Below are 22038 nucleotides of genomic sequence, written 5' to 3'. Positions count from 1 at the left end.
CCAGCAAATTTGGAAAACTTAGCAGTGGCCACAGGACTGGAAAATGTCAGTTTTCCTTCCAATCCCAAGGAAAAGCAATGCCAAAGAATGCTCAAATTACGTATAATTGCACTCATTTCACATGCGACTAAAATTATGCTCAAAATCCTTCAAACTATGCTTCAACAGTACATGAACTGAGAACTTCCAGATGTACAAGCTGGATTTAAAAAAGGCAGAGAAACCAGAGAATAAATTACTAACATACTCTGGATCATAGAAAAAGCAAGGGAATTCCAAAAAATGATCTATTTCTGTTTCATTGATTATGCTAAATCCTTTGTCTGCGTGGATCACAACAAACTGTGGAATATTCTTAAAGAGATGGGACTACCAGATCACCATACCTGCCTCCTTAGAAACCTGTATGTAGGACAAGAAGCAATAGTTAGAACCAGACATGGAACAATGGACTGGTTCATTGTCACCCTGTTTATTTAACTTCTGCACAAAGTGCATCATGTGAAATGCCAGGCTAGATGAATCACAAGCTGGAATCAAGATTGCTGGGAGAAATATCAACAACCTCAGATATGCAGATGATACCTCTCTAATGGCAGAAGGTGAAGAGGAACTAAACAGCCTCTTGATGAAGGCGAAAGAGGAGAGTGAAAAAACTGGCTTGAAACTCAACATCCAAAAAACTAAGATCATGGCATCCAGTCCTGTTCAGTTCAGTTTGGTTCAGTTCAGCAGCTCAGTCGTGTCCGACTCTTTGCGACCCCATGAATCGCAGCATGCCAGGCCTCCCTGTCCATCACCAACTCCCAGAGTTCACCCAAACTCACATCCATCAAGTCAGTGATGCCATCCAGCCATCTCATCCTCTGTCGTCCCCTTCTCCTCTTGCCCCCAATCCTTCCCAGCATCAGTCTTTTCCAATGAGTCAACTCTTCGCATGAGGTGGCCAAAGTACTGGAGTTTCAGCTTTAGTATCAGTCCTTCCAAAGAAATCCCAGGGCTGATCTCCTTCAGAATGGACTGGTTGGATCTCCTTGCAGTCCAAGGGACTCTCAAGAGTCTTCTCCAACACCACAGTTCCAAAGCATCAATTCTTTGGCGCTCAGCCTTCTTCACAGTCCAACTCTCACATCCATACATGACCACAGGAAAAACCATAGCCTTGACTAGATGAACCTTTGTTGGCAAAGTAATGTCTCTGCTTTTGAATATGCTATCTTCATATTGGTCATAACTTTCCTTCCAAGGAGTAAGCGTCTTTCAATTTCATGGCTGCAGTCACCATCTGCAGTGATTTTGGAGCCCCAAAAAATAAAGTCTGACACTGTTTCCACTGTTTCCCCATCTATTTCCCATGAAGTGATGGGACCGGATGCCATGATCTTCGTTTTCTGAATGTTGAGCTTTAAGCCAACTTTTTCACTGTCCTCTTTCACTTTCATCAAGAGGCCTTTGAGTTCCTTTTCACTTTCTGCCATAAGGGTGGTGTCATCTGCTTATCTGAGGTTATTGATATTTCTCCCGGCAATCTTGATTGCAGCTTGTGTTTCTTCCAGTCCAGCATTTCTCATGATGTACTCTGTATATAAGTTAAATAAATAGAGTGACAATACAGCCTTGACGAACTCCTTTTCCTATTTGGAACCAGTCTGTTGTTCCATGTCCAGTTCTAACTGTTGCTTCCTGACCTGCATACGGATTTCTCAAGAGGCAGATCAGGTGGTCTGGTATTCCCATCTCTTTCAGAATTTTCCACAGTTTATTGTGATCCACACAGTCAAAGGCTTTGGCATAGTCAATAAAGCAGAAATAGATGTTTTTCTAGAACTCTCTTGCTTTTTCCATGATCCAGGGGATGTTGGCAATTTGATCTCTGGTTCCTCTGCCTTTTCTAAAACCAGCTTGAACATCAGGAAGTTCATGGTTCACATATTGCTGAAGCCTGGCTTGGAGAATTTTGAGCATTACTTTACTAGCATGTGAGATGAGTGCAATTGTGTGGTAGTTTGAGCATTCTTTGGCATTGCCTTTCTTTGGGATTGGAATGAAAACTGCCCTTTTCCAGTCCTGTGGCCACTGCTGAGTTTTCCAAATTTGCTGGCATATTGAGTGCAGCACTTTCACAGCATCATCTTTCAGGATTTGGAATAGCTCAACTGGAATTCCATCACCTCCACTAGCTTTGTTTGTAGTGATGCAATAGTTTCCCCCAAATCCCACAGCTCCTAATTGAGGCTCTGTTTTCATTCAGGGTTACTGGTTGGTATTAGCCAAGCCTGATCAATCCTGCCAAGAAAGGTGAGGAGGTATATCAGGAGCTCGGAATCCCCTCACCTCTCCTTGTCAAAAAGGAGCTTATGGTCCTGGTGAACCCCAGGTTTTTGGGCATGGCTCTCACTGGAGAAAGGAGAACCTATCAAGGAGGTGTCTTCTGGGTCCCATCCTACCCTGGTGCAATGCGGGTGAGTGATCTGGGAAGGCTGAAGGAGAAGGGTTGTTACTCAGCAGTAATGGAAGAGAGTCCAGCCTGGCTCCCCAAGCAATGCCTCTAACAGGAGAGACCACCCTCTCTTGGCTTCCTGGGGCAGTTGAGGATAAATGAGCAAACTAGCAGAAGGTAAAAATTAGCTTTTCCAAGGGACTTCCCTGGTAGTCCAGTGGCTAAGACTCCATGTTTCCAATGCAGGGGGCCTGGGTTTAATCCCAAGTCAGGGAACTAGATCACACATGCTGCAAATAAGATCCATGTAGCCAAATAAATAAATGAATAAATACTTAAAAAAAAGAACTATGTTAAAAAATTTTTTTTTGCTTCTCCTAGAGGGCAGGGCCTTGGCAATCCTTGGCCACTTTTCCCATGCTGAAATCCTACGTATTTTCTTTCTGACTTACACAGTCAACACATTTTCTTTCTTTCTTTTTTTGTGAGTGTGTGTGACTGTTTTTCCTTTATTTATTTAACTCATTTTCATTGTAAAATAAAGTTCAAACAGTATGGAGTAAAAAAAAAAAAAGAATGTTCTCCTTTATAACCTTAATCCCATTTTCTCCCCATAGGAAACAACAGGTAACAGTTTGACTCGCAGCCTGCCAGACCTCATGGATCTTGAGGCTTAAATGTATCTCAGATGTGCGATATACATGTATCACACTGTATTTATGACCCTGGAGCTTATTTGTTTGTTTGTTTTTTCATTTGATGATAAATCATTGACATCTTTTGCTCATGTCAGCACATACAGATCTAATCCTCCCTCTTTTCTAATAGCTGTTTAATTTCCATAGTATATGTGAAGGAAGGAATAAAAAACTGTGCTAAGAATAACCACTTTTCACTGCCTTCTCTGGAGTGGGGAATGAGAGTGTATTGAATGGAGCATTTGGCAGGTTTGAGTGGAGGAATGTTGGGGAAGGAGTTGTGGAGAGCAGAGTTATTCTTTATAACGGTGGTGGTAGGGGGGTGGATTTGGAGTCTCTGAGACCATGTGGGTGGAAAAAGGAAAAGGGGAGTCCAAAGTTGCTGGCAAGATGAAATACGCGTGTCCTGCACCGTGATCCTGCCACACAGCCCTCACATCTTTTTTTTTAATTAAATTTATTTTTACATTACAATTGTAATTTATTTTTAATTGGAAGATAATTGCTTTACAATGTTATGTTGGCTTCTGCTGTACGACAACGTGAATCAGGTATAGTATACATATATCTCCTCCCTCCCGAGCCCCCCTCATCCCACCCCTCATCTCACCCCTGTAGATTATCACAGAGCACTGGGCTGAGCTCCCTGTGTTATGCGGCTGCTTCCTGCTATCTGTTTTGCACAGGGTAGTGTATATAGGTCAACGCTACTCTCTCAGTTCGTCCCACCGTCTCCTTTCCCTGCCATATTCGTAGGTCTGTTCTCTATGTCTCTGTCTCTATTCTTGCCCTGTAAATAGGAACATCAGTATCATTTTTCTAGATCCCATATATATGCATTAATATACAATGTTTGATGTACTCTTTCTGAGTTGCCTTACTCTGTATAACAGGCTCTAGGTTCATTCACCTCTCTACAGGTCCTCACATCTTTGGCAAGCTTACTAAATTTATGAATGAATATGTTCCTCATCTCTTGTGCATATATCCTTAGAATGACTTTGCAAGGGTGCTATTACTGGATCAAAAAGTAGAATTTCTCTATGGTTCTTGTGACACTGTTCGTTAAACTTATCCCAAGGAGCTGTAAGAATTACATTGCTACTCATAAAATTTTGCTTTTTCAAAATGTATATTGGATTAGAATATACATCTAAGGATATTCAAAATGTTTATCCGTGTCCCACAAAAGATTGGTGAGGAAGTCCTGCAGCAGTGTGAACATGGGTGAGTAGAACCCAGAAGGGAAGCAAGTCCCCTGCCACCAGCTTCCTGAAGGCTGGCCTTGGTCCCAAATGATGAACCCATAAGCTCATATCTGGGACCTGAGACACTCCAGGAAGTAGTGGTGGCCCATTGATAGTGTCTGAGAAACACTCGGGAAGTGGCTGGGCGTTTTGGTACCCTATCTTGTAGGAAGTCAGGGCCTACAATCAGAAGAGAAATGAGGAAAGCATGTTCTGTCTGGAGCTGTTAAAGACTTCATGACCTTGGACGTGAACTAGACCTAGTAGCAGCAGAGGAACCCCAAGCGAAACTCAGGATGGCTGTAAGCCTGCAGCTGGGCAACTGCCTTATGCAAGATTTCTCCCATTTGCTTCATCTGCACATAAGGAGTTATTTCTCCAGTAGTTAGATGAAAAGCCTCTTCTCTTCTCTTTGTTGTTCCCACCAAAGTCAAGCCCATGACATCAGCCTCAGAGACCAGTTACTTCTGACTTTGAGCAACATCTTCCCTGAGGGGCTTCTGTGGCCTGTCCTCACCTTTCGGCCTTGAATTTCAGCTACCCTGGTCTCTGTGGATCCCAGATCCTGCATTTCTGCCCCTGTCTTTTACTTATTCCTCTCCAGGCTCAATTTTTAATAACTACCCATCTATTTCTTGCCTGCATGGAATTCTTATTGGCTTCTCTTGGTCCCCAGTACCATCCACCTTGCAGATCCATGACTGAGCCTGTCAGGTCCATGAATACTGGCCCCACTTCCTTGCCAAATCCTGTTAGCTGGATCTCATCTGTCAGCCCTTGCTGACCTGTTGTCCACCGTGAATCCTGCGTGGCCATCTGGAAACTGCCAAGTGTGGTCCATGTGGTCCATGCCAGTGGCATGTCAGGAAATCCATTGAGTTGACAACAGTGAGTTGAGCATGTCCACATGGGGAGTGCAGCTACCAGGCAGAGCTCATGTGAGCCTGGTTCCCACGATGGCCTTATTCATAACTCTTAAGGCAGTGGTGGGTGGTATAGAAAATAACAGGGCTTTCAAAGTCAGGCAGCAGAAGTCAAATCTTGGCTCCATGATGTAATACTTTGGGCAAGTTTCTTAACCTTTCATAACCTTAGAGGCCTTGTTTGGAAAAATGAGGATTAAAAAAAAGTTCCTAGGGACTTCCCTGGTGATCCAGTGGCTAAGACTCTGTGCTCCCAATGAGAGGGGCCCAGGTTCAATCCCTGGTCAGGCAACTAGATCCCACGTGCTGCAACCAAGAGTTCTCATGCTGTAATTTAAGATCCCATGTGCCACAACTAAAGATCCTGCATGCTGCTGAGAATCCCGCATGCCACAGCTAAGACCTGGCACAGCCAAAGAAAATAACTAAATAAAGATTTTTAAAAGTACCTGACTCATCAGGCTGTTGTAGGGCTAACTGAAATAAGTGATCGTGATTTATAGTGAGAATTTCTCAATGGTGAGAGTATTCATTTGCTAGGGATAGCATTACACAGTACCAAGCACTGAGTAATTCAACAACAGGAGTATGTTGTCTCACAGTTCTGGAGGCCAGATGTCTGAATCAGGAGTCAGCAGGGTTGGTTCCTTCTAAGGGCTGATCAGGAAGGATCTATTTGAGGCCTCTCTCCTTGGCTTGTATATGCTCATCTTCTCCTGTGTCTTTTCACATGGTGCAGAGTATGTGTATGTTTGTATCTGTCCAAATTTCTCTTTTTATGAGGACACCAGTCACTGGATTAGGCCCACCCTAGAGACCTCATCTTAAATGATTACATCTGCAGCGATCCTATTTCCAATATGGTCACATTCTAAGAGGGTTAGGACTTTAACATAAGAATTTTGGGGTAATACAATTCAAACCATAAGAGTAAGTTATCATTATTTGTTAGGAGCTCTTGTAAAGCCCTGATAACTGATGGAATTTTAGTGGAATTCAATGGTAACCATTCAACATTCGAAGTGAAGTGCCTTCTACTGAGATAGCGGTTATATCAGTCACACATTGGTAGTGGCAGGCCTGCGGGGCCCCACAAGCCTCCAAATTTATGTGTAGGACCTAAACTTGTAGATGTTCTTATTTTCCCCTTTGCCCTAAGCTGTGGTGACGGTGATGGTGGGTAGTGATGGTGGTGGTAAGCTCCTAAAGTGTCAGAGAGGCTATCCCCAAGCCCGCTGTCCATGCTGGATCCACAGAGCCCAGAGTTGAGGTCAGATCCCAACTCTGTTCACCTCCTTTCCCTTCTATTTTCAGCCCAGGACACTGTGAAGAAGCTTCATACCTCATGGCAAATTACAGCCTCACTGGTAATTCAATCCCTGATAAGTGAAGGGGATGTCAGCTACCTATTCTCCTTGCTCTATAGGAAATCTAGGTTCCTATGAAGGCTGGAGGACAAGCAGGGCCAAGAACTGACAGCTGGGCCTTCTTTATGCCAGACCAAGGGAAGTGGGGAAGCTGAAAGCCAAAATGATGTCAGGGTGTGTACAGAGTGGAACAGAAGACCTTTGATCACTGGTAACACTTATGCACACCCCAATACATTTGATGCTATGCATGGGAGCCCAAGGTCATGGCTGAGTCTCCCTGCCTGCTCCTTGCTCTTAGAAGGAGGCAAGAACATAGGTGCTTGAGTCTGGGCTGCACACTTTCAGCATTAATGTGTCAGCATCTTAACACCGAGGAGACCTGAGTTTGGACAGTTGTTGCTCTGCTTCTCACCAGGTCAAGATTCTATCTCTGAACACCGTGGCAGGATTTATGTGACTAGAGACAGTAGTGAGCCACTGGGATGTGGCCAAGCCCGAGGACACTGCAACTTCCTCTCCAACTTCATCCCTGGGGGCACACTGGCCTTGTGAGGACACAGAGCCAGGTTCTCAACTCTTTTTTTCTTCTATTAAAGGGAATCCCAGAATTCCCTTTCTGATTTCATCTTCTGGATCAGCTCAGATTTAGAAAATATTTATTGAATATACATACCATGCTAGCAATTTAATATATGTCTTCTTTGGAAAAGCATCTATTTGAGTCTTCTGCTCATTTTTTAATTGGGTTGTTTGTTTGTTGGATGTTGAGTTGTATGAATTCCCTTCTGTAAGTAATTGTGATTTTGGTATGCCTGTGGAAAGAGGTGGCTTCAGGGTCTTCCCATTCCATCTTGGCCACAAACCAGCAATCTTTTGCAAGAAATGGCATGGACTGTTTTTTTTTTTTTTTTTTTTGAGAGAAGTTATAGGCATTTAGGGGATTCTAAAACTTCCATTTCACATGAGCTCATTAGTCTCTTTTTTTGGCCTGTCACTAGTTAGGGCAGTCGTTCTCAAATTTCAGTGGGAATTTCTTAGAAAGCTTGTTGGAAATGACAGAACCCCCTGCTCTACAACCCTCAATCTGGAATAGAATCCAGGAAATTCAATTTAAAGCATATGTAATAGGCAATTACATGTTGAGAAGCACTACTTTAGGAGAAGCCTTCCAGATGTAAGCCTGCCTTGACAGAGTAACTAGGGGAAGGCCCACAATCTCAATTTTATAGAATTACATTTTTGTTTATACAAGGGTTTTTGTTGAATACAAAACCCGAATATAATAGTATTTTTAGGCCATCAGGGGACTTTTCCTTTAAGTACACTCACAAATCAGAAGAGAAACTTCTCTCAGCAAAGTGTTTTCCTAGTTTTGATTCAAAGCATACGGTCACCTTTCAAAGGGTAAACTTTAGCATGCCATTTGTTCAGATGCAGCGGTAATTGCTAATTTTCCAAATGCCAAGTGTGGGGCTGCTTAAGGCCTTGAACAATCCGGGCCTGCCACAGAAAGACTCTGGCACTTGGAGTATTTTCAATATTTTAAAATTCCTGTGTTGTTCTTTGCTGAATAGGTTTGCTTCTAGAAATGGGACCTCTCCTTGTGAATTAGGACAAATTAGCCTGTGCTCCCTGTGCACTTGCTGGAGGGTCTACTTTGGGGCTCTGCCCCTTTCCTAGCAGAGCTGGGCGCTCCCAGTGCAGAACTGGGGGCAGAGAGTTGCCTTCGGAGATGGACTAGAGGCAGGTAGGTGGCCAGTCTTGGCAAATGAGGGAAGGGCATGGAAGCCAGGACGCTGCAGACAACCTTGACCTTTTGGGCTGGTCCCAGACAGGTTTAAACATTTCAACTTTCAGGATGTGGAGACAGAGAATGGGGATCTTTGTTTGGAGAGGCTCCTGGCATTGCAGTAGCAGGAGTGTACGAGAGAAAACAGGCAAAGACGCAAAAAAGAAATGGTGTCAAATTAGTAGAGGAAAAGGGCTGAAGAGATGATGTCAGAGCAAGGGCATCACAGGGAGGCAAGCAAATCTGGTTTTGAGAGAAAATTCTGGAGCTAAAGAGGTTTGGGTTTGAATCAGAGCTCTGCCACCTGCTAGCTGTTGGAAAGGATACTTCACCTTTCTAAATCTTAATTTCTGTAAAATAAGGGAAGAATACTATTTACTTATAAATTCTTGTGTGGGTGGTGGTAGTGGTTTAGTCGCTAAGTTGTATCCGATTCTTGCTATCTCATGGACTGTAGCCCACCAGGCTCCTCTGTCCATGGAATTCTCCAGGCAAGAATACTGGAGTGGGTTGCCATTTCCTTCTTGGGGATCTTCCTGAACCAGGAATCGAACCTGCCTCTCCTGCATTGCAGGCAGATTCTTTACCACTGAGCAACCAGGGAAGCCCCAAATTCTTGTGTAGATTAAAGTAATTCATATGAAGGGCGTAAGAGGGCTTATCTGGCATGCATTACTGTGGATTGACTGCTAACTGTATAACCATAAACCACCTTCACCTTCTTGATTTTGCATAAAATTGTTAGGAACTGCCTTCCCAACTTGGTGTACAAGCAAAGTCATCTTCTTTGAAATTTCCAAGTACCCACAATCCTGCCTTTTAGCTGGAAGTCCAGTATCTTCCACTCAAGATGTCTTTTCCCTTGAGTTTTCTAATAACCTCAGAGGCTTACTCAGTCCAAACATACAGTCTTGCCTCCAAATCCCAAGCAAAGAACTCTAGAGCCTTATTGGTCCAATGATGATGTTGCTGCCCCTGTTTCTGTTTCCATCATATGGCGTCACAGTTGAAAAAAGTCTCAAATAGTTGTGATCATTGCCATAGCAATGCCTTCATTGGTCTAGAACTCTCTGTGGTAGATTGTCTTTACCCTCCTTGTGAAAGGGTTGTATTTTTCACTTCGCTGATGTCCAGCTTGGCCCTATGACTTGCTTTGGCCAATGAAACGAAAGTAACACAAGCTGCTTCCAGTCAGAAACTTCAAGAGCCATCACTCTCTTTTTCTTCTGCCACAAAATTGGCAATGTGGGGTTACTCCTTTAGTTTGAGTCCTGGAGAGAAGAGTTCACGGAGCAGAATAAAACCACATCCAGAATGTAACATGCCTAAGACAGAAACCTTTACTGTTGTAAGCTGCTAAGAATTTGGAGTTTTTTTGTTACTATAGTATAACCTTCTCTAATTGACTGATATATCCTCTTGAGTCACAGGAGTGTCTCTTGTTTAGGTTCTAAAGTTATAGCATTTTTGGAAAGATTTATTTATTTGGCCACATCAGTTCTTAGTTGTGGCACGTGGGGTCTTCAGTCCTCATTGTGCATGCAAACTCTTAGTTGTAGCGTGGGGGATCTAGTTCCCTGACCAGGGATTGAACCTAGTCCCTCTGCATTGGGAGTGCAGAGTCTTAGCCATTGGACCACCAGGGAAGTCCCCTAAAGTTATAGTTCTTTTAATTCATATGTTTGACTCAGGCTTTATACCCAAAGCACACCACTACATCAAGGTGGCTTGGTTGAGAGGGACCTGCAGCCTCAGTTACGAGCTCCACCCTCCCCAACCCCCTTCCTCTGTAACGACTGAGGCTCTTATCACAGGTCCCAGCCCAGACCCTCACAATGTGTGCCCCTCTGGGGCCCTTGGTATCACTTTCTGCTCACAGATTCCAACTGGGGCCCTCCCAATACATCATTGAGATTGCAATAATATTCCTGCAAAAAGAAAGGGTTAGGGGCTCAATGCCCTTGCTTCCTGTGCAGATTTACCACAGTGGACGTATCACAGATGTTTGGGAGAGATAGTCTTTGTCAGACTACAGGAGTTTGTTACATCTCTTTCCTGTGTACAAGTGCTTATTTGCCTTATATTAGTTAGGGGAGGTCACTTGGTTGATTTTTCCCCCATAGTAGATACAGTCTACCCCAATATAGTTTGCTATTCCCACTTCTAATGACAGCAAAAATTATAGGGTTTTTTTTTTTTTTTTGAAGTCCACATTAGCAGCCCCTCTGTTATTTGTAGATGTTATATGGAGGTCTTAATGAGAGGGCCTGAGGGCAAAGCGAAGAGGTAAATGATTCACAAAGAGGCAACATCATTTGTTCTACCCCATTCTCCTTTTCTCCTGCTGCTGCTGCTAAGTCACTTCAGTCGTGTCCGACTCTGTGCAACCCCAGAGACGACAGCCCACCAGGCTCCCCCGCCCCTGGGATTCTCCAGGCAAGAACACTGGAGTGGGTTGCCATTTTCTTCTCCATTTCTCCTTCTAAAAACTCCAAAAAATAAGATGAAACTCTGAGAGTTCAAAGAACTATTCTAATGCAAAATTGAAGGCGACATCACTCAGGGTTTCATATTAACACAACTAGAAAAGGTATGTGAAGGGTCTATGGTCAGCAATGCATCTGTTTTTTAAGTTTTGGCTGTGCTGGGTCTTCGTTGCTGTGCGGGCTTTCTCTAGTTGCAGAGAGCAGGGGTTACTCTTTAGCTGCGGTGTGGGGGCTTCTCGTGGCAGTGGTTTCTCTTGCTGTGGAGGACAGGCTCTAGACACACAGCTCAGTAGTTGTGGTGCATGGGCTTAGTTTCCCCATGGCACATGGGATCTTCCAGGACCAAGGACTGAACCCGTGTCCCCTGTATTGGCAGGCAAATTTTTAACCGCTGTACCATCAGGGAAGTCCAGCAATGGATCGTTTAAGCACAAAGGAGGAGGGAAGACCTAGCCAGGCTCAGGGAGAGGAGCTCTCAATACAGGGAGTAGAGACCTTTCAGTCGCTGTTGTCTGGTCTCCCTCTGCCAGTGGGTGTAAGCAACAGAATGGCATTTTAGAAGTGTCTTTCTGGCTACTGAGGTGGGGGGACTGGATTGGATTGGACAAAGGCAAGAGTAAAGGCAAGCAGACTCGTTAGCAGGAAGTAGAAAAGACACATGTTTATTGAATGAATGAATGAATGAAGAAATGAATAGTAAGCTGTGGATTTTAAGCTGTGACTTTGAGTCCCTGAACATGTGCGTGCTAAGTTGTTTCAGTCATGTCTGACTCTTTGTAACCCCATGGACCGTAGTCCACCAGGCTCTTCTATCCATGGGATTCTCCAGGCAAGGATGCTGGAGTGAGTTGCCATGCCCTCCACCAGGGGATGGATGTTCCCAACCTTGGGATAGAACCCATGTCTCTTACATCTCCTGCATTGGCAGGCATGTTCTTTACCACTAGCACCACCTGGGAAGCCCCTTTCCATCCCTACTCTTGGCCAAAGGCCATTCTCTGTGGTGTGTGTCATGTTCCCTAAGGGCTATGGAGGGTCTTCAGACTTCTGGAAGAGAAAAACTCTTCCCTTACTGCTGTCCTCCACTGACTCTATGGATTCCCACTCTCTCCTTCCTGGCAGGTCCCTTGGAAGGTAGCCCCTGAGATCCTCTCCTATTTTGCTTTGAGCAATTTGGAGTTTTTGGAACTTGACCATAAGCTGGCATAAAGTCTGGTTCTAGGCTTTGGCATGTTCCCTCTTCTTCACCTCTCATAGTTCTGAGCCTTTTCTCAGAGGCTTTCTGGTTCACATCACAATTTTAGCCCACCAAAAATCCTCACCCCATCCCATAGATCTACATTTGAAGCACAAGCAGATTCCTTTGGGTCATAGGGTGACAACTTCCATGCAGAGCCAAGGTGGCTCCCCAAAGCTATGCACTTCCAAGGGGTAACTTATCCCTTTGGCCCTTACAGCTCTTAGGGAACCCATCACTCAGGGGCCCTGCCCTCAGGGTCCAGCCTTACAGTTTTTCATTCCCAGAGTATTTTCAACATTCAGAAAAAAACAAAAATAAATCAAAACAAGGAGCAGCATTCCCGTCCAAGAAAGACAAGGGAGGTCCCTAGCACCCCTCAAAACTAGCTTTTGGAGAATCCAAAACAAGCTGTAAGATGTCTTTTGCTTTTAATCCAGAAGAAGAAGGGATGATCACAAAGAAAGGCTCAGATCCAAAGTGAATTCTTTTGTCTAGTACATGGTTTATTTTAAATGTGAAAGTTCAAGGTTACACAAACAAATGGATTGGATGGGACATTTGTGAATTCTGAAGCATAGACATTTCTCCATGTTTGGAGGATGTGCTCAGATACATGTTTGTGCAATTTTTGTCATTGTTGAAAGAAAAGAGGTAATGAGCCTGAGGATCACTGCACCCAGAATGTTGTGAAAAATAAAGAAATGATACTACAGGGCCCAGAATTCCAAGGATGGGAAGGAAGGTAAATATGGCCCTAGTTGGTTTTATCTTCACATGGCCCCAGGAAACCTGGTTGAACAATCTCTTTCGGATATATCACACCATAAGTTCGACAGAATGGAATTTACTGACTAAATGGAATAAATTGGGCAGATAAACTGCTGTCAAGACGATTGACCTACAGAAATGTTCCTCCTACTTTTCTTTCATTTTTACCTACCTGATTTTGTCTAAATCTCTTTTTATGAACTAGACTCTAGATTGCATTGACTTCATCAGGCAGCTTTGAGAGAGGGATTTCCTGGGGGTGAAAATCATATTATTCATCAGCAACTGGATTGAAGGAAAGAGCCTGGGACTTAAGGTGTTTAGGTCCAGCTCTTTCAAAGAAGAGCTGTGTGATCCTGGATAAGGAATTTCATTTCAGGACCTTAACCTGGAAAATGCAGACTGAACACTTTGGGAGAATTCACTTTGAAAATAAGTGATGGATATAAATCACTGTGTATAGTACCTGGTACAGAGTAAGTTTTGTAAGTCATGATATAACTCATGATGGAAAAAAAAAATACTCTGCCTGCTTTGTAAGGGCAAAAAAGCAATTAGGAGGCAATTGCATTGATGACTGGCAAGAAATCATGGAGGCCTAGACCTGTAGTATTGATAAACATAGTAAGAAATGGTCAGATTCTGGATGTATTTTGAAAATACAGCCAACAGAATCTTCTGATGGATTCTCTGTGGGGTGTGAGGAGCAAGAAGGGAAATCATGAACCATGTTTTGTGTTTGAGCAGCTCAAAGGATGGGCTTGCCATTTACCAAGATGGAAAAAGCTGAAGGCAAAGCAGGCCCTTGGGTTAAGTTGGAGCTGACTGTGAGACATCCAAGGGAAGGTGTTGAGTGGGCAGTTGGATATATGACTTTGGAGTTGGGAGGAGAGGTCCAGAGTGGACATGAACATTTAAGAGTCTTCAGAGAGCTTAAATAAATGATATTTAAAATCATGAGCTCAAAAAGATTCTCTTGGGAATAAGTGCAGATAGAAAAGAATCTAGGCCTGAGAACCAAGGCCCAGAGAAGTCTAGCGTTCCATACTGGGGAGATGAGGAAGAACAAATGCACACCCTCTCTCTTCCTTCTCTTCCTCTTTTTTCTGCTTTTGTTGTTATGAAAGGGGACTGTTCTATTTAGTTCAGTTAGCCTTCACTTGAACAAAACTACTTGCAAGAGTTCTTTTGGGTTTGCTCTTAAAAAGTGATACATGCTCTTCACAACTTCAAAGTAGTTTTAAAAAGGAAAAACACCCAACTCTGGGCTGTGGAAGAGGCCTCATGGTGCAGGCATCCAATCAGCAGTCAGTGCATCTGGAGATCAAGTTCCTCTCAGGATTAGTGAAATCAAGCTTTTGTTAGCATTAATTTAATGGTGGAATGTCAACTCACAAACCTCAAAAATCCTTTTATGCTTCACATCTTTTTTCTTTTTTCATAAAAAAATGCCAACTCCCAAACGTATGTGAAGCCTGAAAGGACAATCTGAGAAAGGTTTGTCTCTTCCTTTGGTGAAATAAACAATCTGTTGTGTCATGGCACCTGCACAGAAATCCTGTGTTTGAAGAACAAGTTGAGACTACACTGTTATTCAGGATAGTTAGTGGTGGGGGCAAAGTAGAGAGAGCTCTACTTATGTAAAGATCTGGGAGTCTCAGTGGACTGTGGATTTTCAATGAGCCAAGAATGACTTGGTTGTCACAGCACACTGTTGCCAAGTGCATGATGAAATGAGTCTCATTGCCTTCACATCCCAGGCCTCACCAAATCCCTGAAAATTGGCTTCTAATTCCATCTATTGACATGGCCCTCCCAAATATCCAATAGCTTATTTACAGTCTTCTTCACTTGTGATTTAAAGGTCTCCTAGAGATCCGCATTTCTAAAGTCTATTCCACTAGTCTAGACATCTCTCAAGGAACAATCCTTGCAATCCTGTATTTCTAACCATCTTCTGGGCATCTCCATTTGAGTGTCTCCATCTGGGTATTTCCATCCAGGCATCCCACCAGCATCTCAAACTGAACTGATCTTTCTTGACCAGTGAGTGCCTGCTCCTGGCTGCCCTGTGGTATTAACATTCACTTTACCTGCCCAGGGATCAGGTCAAAATTCTGGAGCCACCTGACCTCTTCTTTCCACACCCCACATGCAGTTAGGTTGCAAATTTATTGAGTCTATGTCTTTCTTCCCACCCTTATCACTGCTGTTACCACTTCTGTGCAGAGCTTCCTGCGTTCAGTTATCCATGTGTCATCTCCACGGGGATGTTTCATAGTCGTCTACACACTTGACATGTCCAAAATGGGACTCTGGAGTCTATTACTCCTGTACCCCAGCTGGCTTTCACATCTCCATAAATGACTCCACTGTATATCCAGTTGCTCAACCTGGTTCTTCTCTCCTGAGAGCCACATGTGTATGGGGTGTTTCAGGAGCACCTAGGCTAATGTTTACCCCAGTCACTCCACTATAGCCATGTGTTGTTAAAATGTCAAGGTACCTCCCTGCCAGTTGGTAAACAGCTCCTACTCTGAGACCCCTGACTCTCCTCCACCACCTCAGTTGCCCTGGAATCTCCCCCAGAATTCCCTAGATCTCCCCATGACCTGGCAACTCAGATCATGAGGAGATCTAGTGTTGGTGCCTCATACTGCAGGGGATCTCTAGGATCCAGTGACTCCAGTAATATAGCCATTGATACCTATTACAATTGGCCAGCATGTGGGTCATAACAGATATTTTGAAGATAATCCCCAGTATTACCCATTTTGAAAAAGAAGAAATTGACACTGAAGAGATTACATAATTTCCCTATAATTCCTTGGAGTCCATGTGGCTCCAAAGGACTTTTATCAGTTATCTCTTGACTGGTCCCACTGTCCTACAACAATCTTCCCAAAGCCTAACTTTCACCACACACTAGTCCTGCTTAGAAACCTCCTGGGGCTCCCAATCCACATGGAGTTAAGTCCAAACTCAAGCCTGGGCTTCAAGGTTCCTTCATAGTCTGAACAACTCAGGTCAGCTCCATGACAGAAGCCCTGCCACTGCATTCCTGAGCACTTTCCTGCTTCTCCACTTAGACCCACACCACTTATTCCACTAGGAACAATCTCCCTGACCCACTCTTCACATCTTGAAACCTTGACCTGTTTGGACACATGACTGCCTCAAATGCCCACTCCTCTAGAATCAAACCTTCCTCATTGTCCCCGCTTCTTCTTCCTTGGAGCATCTGCAGCTCTTGGGTTCAAGTTCAGCAGCCCAGCCCATCCATGGTTGCTAACCACATTCTTCCTTACAGAACAGTTTTACTCTAATGCCTATGTAAGCACACAGAGAGACAGTTTGTAAACCACTTTCACACACCTTGTAATCACAGATGTTACTTACCTTCTTGCATCTTATCCCATAAGCTCCTGGAGGACAGGAGTCACATTTTGCTCATCTGTATAACCTCACTGCCAGCAGAAGTCCAAGCACAAGTCATGCACACAGAACACGTCCTTGAAACAAATGGGTCGGTCATGCTCTTGAGGTCGAGTGGAGAAAGTGGAGGATAATTTTTCTGGCGGCTGTTCTCCCCAGGACTGGCCTAATGCAGTCAGGATGCCAGGATCTTAGCCACTAGACCACCAAGGAAGTTCCCCAAGTCTGCTCTCCTGAAGTTGACACCCTGAGATTCTAGAGTGGCAAAGATAAGTTTTATAATTGTAAGGCACTAGCAGGCTCCTTGACCTCTCCATATCCCAGGTTCCTCATCTAGGACCTAGGGGTGAGAAGGCCTACATCACGTGGGCTTGGTGAAGACTGACTAGACCTTATATGTAAAGTTGCTAACAGAGTGCCTGGCACCACGTTCAGTCAATGACACCTGTCATTGTCCCTTGCATTGACACCTGGATGTCATTCCTGCCAATTTGGCCACTTATCTGTTCACTTACTCATCCAGGGCCTCCTAAGTACTGGGCATTTCACAGAGTCCCTACGTATAAAAGGGGCAGGGAGGCCAATACTCCCAGTGAGGTCATCCCAGTCCCTGAGCTGGCAGAGTTCTTGGCAAGCTTCTGCTTCTCCTGGCTTGGCTTCCCTCAGCCCCAAGATGTGCTTTTGGCCTGGGATTTTTAAACTTCTTCCCTGGCTTTGAGTCAGAGGGCCTGAGGGGAGTGCGTCCCCCAGTCGTGTGCCAGTGCGCCTCCACTGGCCTACCACTTTGATGTTGAGGACACGTGATTGTCTCTGATGGGAATGAGTGATGGATGAACTGGAGATTTGGGTAGAGTGAGGCCAAATCCCTGTGTGGCTCCAGGAACAAGGATAAATATAGCCCGAGTAATTGCTCATGCTCTTTTAAGGATTAAAAGTCAGCTTTCAGGCAAGCTGTGAAGCTCCATGACCAGGACAGCAAAGGACACAGTGCCTTTTTTAGAGCTGTGTCAACACTCCTTGTATACTGCTGGGTCCCAGGCCTCCAAATACTGTTACTGTTTAAGTAAGGGGTCACCTTCTCTGGTCTATACCGCATGAGGGCAGGGATGGCTCTGAAGTGTCCCTACCACATCCCATCAGCCAACTCTAGTCTGGCACACCCAAAAAACATTTTAAATGAATATGTGAGCTGTGAGAAGGCTGCATTTTTAAAATAACTTTTAGAATAAGATCTATAGACATATATACACTACTATGCATAAAATAGATAATTGATGAGAACCCATTGTACAACACAGGGAACTCTACGCAGTGCTCTCTGGTGACCTAAATGGGAAGAAAATTCAAAAAGAGGGGATATATGTAATGGCTCAGACGGTAGAGCATCTGCCTGCAATGCAGGAGACCTGGGTTTGATCCCTGGGTTGTTAAGATCCCCTGGAGAAGGGAATGGCTACTCACTCCAGTATTCTTTCCTGGAGAAGTCCGTGGACAGAGAAGTCTGGCTGGCTACAGTCCATGGGTTTGCAAAGGGTCAAACACGATTGAGCAATGAACACTATATGTGTGTCTATAGCTGATTCGCTTTGCTGTACAGCAGAAACTGACATGGCAGTGTAAAGCAACTATACTCTAATTTAAAAAAATAATAAAATCTGTGATCTAGTTAACAATAAGGTACCAGTGCCCACTTTCTGGCTTTCATATAGTCGTATATGCTATTACCACTGGGGGAAGCTGGGGGAAGTGTACATGAGACTCTTTGTACTATTCTTGAACTTCCTGCATTTCTGTAATTATTCAAAAATAAAAAGTAAGAAACCCAAAATAACCTTTAGTCAGGCTCATGCCAATACTCTGACACTTGGGGGAGGCAGTGCTGGAAGATGAATTAACTAAATCCCTGTTTCTAGCAATGCTTCTGTTTCATTACTATTTTTGAATGTAAACACATGACTTATTCACATGATTCAAACTTTAAATGTATAAATAAAATACACAGTGTATACTCTTTGCCCCAGCCACTTAGATTTCCTCCCCATAGGCTACTACATGCTAAGTCACTTCAGTTGTGTCCGACTCTTTGAAACCCTATCGTCTGTAGAGCCCACCGGGCTCCTCTGTCCATGGGATTCTCCAAGCAAGAATACTGTAGTGGGTTGCCATGCCCTCCTCCAGGGGATCTTTCTGACCAAGGACTGAACCTGTGTTTCTTATGTCTCCTGCATTGGCAGATGGGTTCTTTACCACTAGTACCATCTGGCAATTAATGTTAATGTTATTTATTACTTGTGTTAATTTTAGTGAGATTGTGTGTACACATACATATGTACTTGTGAGTATGTATGTGTGAATGTGAGTATATTTGTGTGTGTGTTTACATATCTATGCTGTTCTGTTATCCTACTTTTTCTACTTAACCATGAGATCTTGGAGGCTTTTCCTGTCCCTGCATTTCCCCACCCTGTGCTGTGGCTATACCCATCATTTTTAAGGCTGACAGTTGGTGGACACTTACGTTGTTTCCAATCCTTCTGCTTTTATACACAAAGCTGCAGTGAATAATCGTGTTCATTTGTCATTTCCCCAAGCGTGGGAATATGTTTGCAAAATAAATTCTTAGGTGTGGAATTGGATCAAAGGATACAAGCCTTGTAATTTTGATCATGCTAAATTGTCTTCTATAGAGCGTGCTCATTTCACACACCCATCAGTGACGTGCTTTATGAAATGTGTGTTAATATAGTGATTTTAAATGTTATTTGGTGACCCTTTTGTGAGTCTGGTGAAAGCTGTAGGCCTGTACCCAAGAAAAACAGAAATCACACAGTATTTTGCACACAGTTTCAATTGGCTCAGAGACTCCTGAAGGCTATCCATAAACCCTAATTTAAGAAATTAGGCTGAAGAGAAGGAAGTATGGTACGGGGAAAGACTTTTAGGGCCAAACCACCTAAGTTCACTTCTTTGCTGTACCGCTTACTGGCTGTGGAACATCACACAGGTCTTTTTGCCCCTTTAAACCTTATTAGTTTCCTTTTCAAAAGAATGGTATAATAGCTCTATTTCACGGGGCACATAGGAAGGTACATGCTTTTATGGAGAGTGTCTAATATAGTGATTAGAATATCGTAGGTGTTCAATATAAGGTTTATATAACACATACAGACACATAGACACACAGACATACACTCACACCTCCTTCCTCACATGCACACAAACTGAAGTTTCTAGTTGTCTTTGCAGGAATTGCTGCTAGATTCATAAAATCAACTTTTGGAGTACCATTCCCTAAAATGGGGTTTTTGGACCAACTGCATAAGTGAGAATCACCCAAGGGCCTTAAATAAAATATAGGTTTCTGGGCCTCACTTTAGAGCCACAAGATTAGAATTTCTAGAAAAGGGGTCCAGAGAGTTTCACACTTGATGATTCTATTGCACAATGAAGTTGGAGAAACAGCAGTAAAGAGTTTGGTAATTCATTCTAATCCCTCTACTTGCAGTTCTAGTAGCTATCACGTTGTGGTTTTGCCAGTGGGAGCCTGTTCCCAGTCGATGGATAGGTGTAGGTGCCTGAGGGAAAGCATGGCTAGTACCCATGAGTCTTCTCTGGTTCCATCTACAAAAATAGTTATTTATGGGTTTGACAGACAGCATGTACTATAGTCTCATCAGGAATCTCTTTCGTAACAAGCAAGGAGAAGAGACAGTCCAGGACTGGATGTCCGTGGAAGGGGCTGGGATAGAAGCCCAGTGGGCTAGGTTTGGGGGAGAAAGCCTGCCACAGCCAGGAACTGAGGATAAGGACTGTATGCAGCCAGGCAGCTGTCACCAGGAGGGCTTGAGGCCACATGTCTCGAGGCACCGACACCTAGAGCCCTCAGCATGACTGGCGAACACTTTCTGAGGTGGTAAGTGATGGCCCACCACTAGAGTTGCCAGATTTAGCAAATAAAAATACAGGATGAGCCATTAAATTTCATTAAATTAGAATTTCAGATTTTATATATATATATATGTACATACATACACACATATATGGGGCTTCCCTGGTAGGTCAGCTGGTAAAGAATTCACCTGCAATGCAGGAGATGCCAGTTTGATTCCTGAGTTGGGAAAATCTCCTGAAGAAGGAATAGGCTACCCACTCCAGTATTCTTGGGCTTCTGGGGTGGCTTAGATGGTAAAGAATCCGCCCGCAATGCGGCAGACCTGGGTTTGATCCCTGGGTTGGGCAGATGCCCTGGAAGAGGGCATGGCAACCCACTCCAGTATTCTTGCCTGGAGAATCCCCATGGACAGAGGAACCTTGTGGGTTACAGTCCATGGAGTCACAAAGAGTCAGATACTACTGAGCAATTAAGCACACAGCACAGCATATATATGTGTGTGTGTGTATGTAAGCATGTCCTGTGCAATATTTGGGACATACTTATACTAAAATAGATATGTGTTATCTGAAATTCAAGTCTAAGTAGGTGTCCTGCATTCTATCTGGCAGTCCTACATAGGATTTCTCTGAGCTGCCTCTAACTGCTGAAAAGGGTTGGAGACCCCATGTGACTGGCCAGGGCCCACAGCACCATGATCTTTCTCTGGGTGGGGGGCTGCACCCAAGGTGGTGAGGAGCGAGTAAGGGCAAGGTGTGGACTTCAGGAGAGAGCAGCTCTTCCTCACCTGTGTCTGAGCAGGGGCAGGAAACTCACTGGTATTGATCAGCAAGTCTGAGATGCTAGCACTCTGCTAAGCCTTTCAGTATCATCTCATCAAATCCTCCTGCAACCCTAGGAGTTAGGCATTGTGATCCCAGTGATTCCCACTTTAGAGATGAGGAGACTGAGGCTCCACGAGGTTAAGACCACAGGGCTACTCAGTGGAGGAGCAAGGACCGAAGCCCTGGGGCGGGTGCCAGGTCTGGGATTAGCTGAATCTTCCAGGCCCTTCTCTCTGCTAATCCCGAGGGTTTAAGGTGGGAGCAGCCCCCACCTCCCAATCCCCGGGACAGGAAATGTTCCCAGTCTCGCTGGCGCTGGGCCAGGGTCTTGTCCAGACTCACATGCTCGCTGGAGACTCCAGGCTGGGAGGCAGATCGGCCGAGTTCTCTTGGTCCCTGCCTGCCCAGGACATGCCCAGCAGCATGAGCTGCCTGTGGGCACTGCCCTCCACTGTGTGGGTGCCTGTGGGAGGGGCCCAGGGCCAGCCACTGCCTCTCAGGCCCAGCCTGCGCTGAGCCTCGGATGGCCTGGCCAGCTTCCCTGCCGTTTGCCCCCTGAGTTGGGCCAGAGGGGTCCCCGAGGAGCTCTGGGCTCTAAGTCCCAGCCCCTCTCCGAGGAGGCGGGCAGCGGAGCTCGGCAGCCAGAGGCTTCTCAGCTCCAAGCTCCGGAGCCAGATGTAACATTGACCTTAAATGGTAAAAGCTCCCCAGAGTGAAGAGAGGCTGGCCGGAGGAGGAAAGGGGAATAACTCAGTTTTAGGTAAGTCGTCGCTATCTCCAAGAATAACCTGCCTCTTCAGCTGGGAGCAAGGGAACTCTTCTCCTCCTTAAAGGTACAGGGTGTGCTGGGATGGGGGCGCCTGACTTTAACTTTCTAGGGGAGCTGGCTTGGTCGAATGGCATTTCAGCCGAGTATTTTTATTGTT

General features: G+C 44.6%; 1 protein-coding gene and 1 non-coding gene across 7 annotated transcripts in view; one reads left to right on the top strand and one right to left on the bottom strand.

Annotated features, from left to right (window-relative positions):
• IRAG1 (inositol 1,4,5-triphosphate receptor associated 1) overlaps positions 1 to 22038 on the top strand; it is a 166474-nt gene that overhangs the window by 19852 nt on the left and 124584 nt on the right. For 2 of the 6 annotated variants that reach the window (XM_070383926.1, XM_070383921.1), the window contains exon 1: positions 21466 to 21872. The exons of 1 other annotated variant lie outside the window; for it this stretch is intronic. Coding sequence is in view for 2 of the 5 variants with exons in the window: in XM_070383921.1 (XP_070240022.1) it covers positions 21806 to 21872 (67 nt within the window). In the remaining 3 variants the exon portion in view is untranslated. Of the gene's footprint in view, positions 1 to 21462; positions 21946 to 22038 lie in introns of those variants that run through there. 3 more of the 6 variants (XM_070383922.1, XM_070383924.1, XM_070383927.1) reach the window with 3 other exon arrangements.
• Positions 10041 to 10113, bottom strand: TRNAG-CCC (transfer RNA glycine (anticodon CCC)). The gene has a single exon. It is a non-coding gene; the product is annotated as a tRNA-Gly (tRNA).

The sequence above is a fragment of the Bos mutus genome, chromosome 15 (genome assembly GCF_027580195.1).
Source record: "Bos mutus isolate GX-2022 chromosome 15, NWIPB_WYAK_1.1, whole genome shotgun sequence".
NCBI lineage: Eukaryota > Metazoa > Chordata > Mammalia > Artiodactyla > Bovidae > Bos > Bos mutus.
The sequence above is the reverse complement of the archived record's forward strand: the minus strand, read 5'-3'. Positions and strand labels throughout refer to the sequence as shown.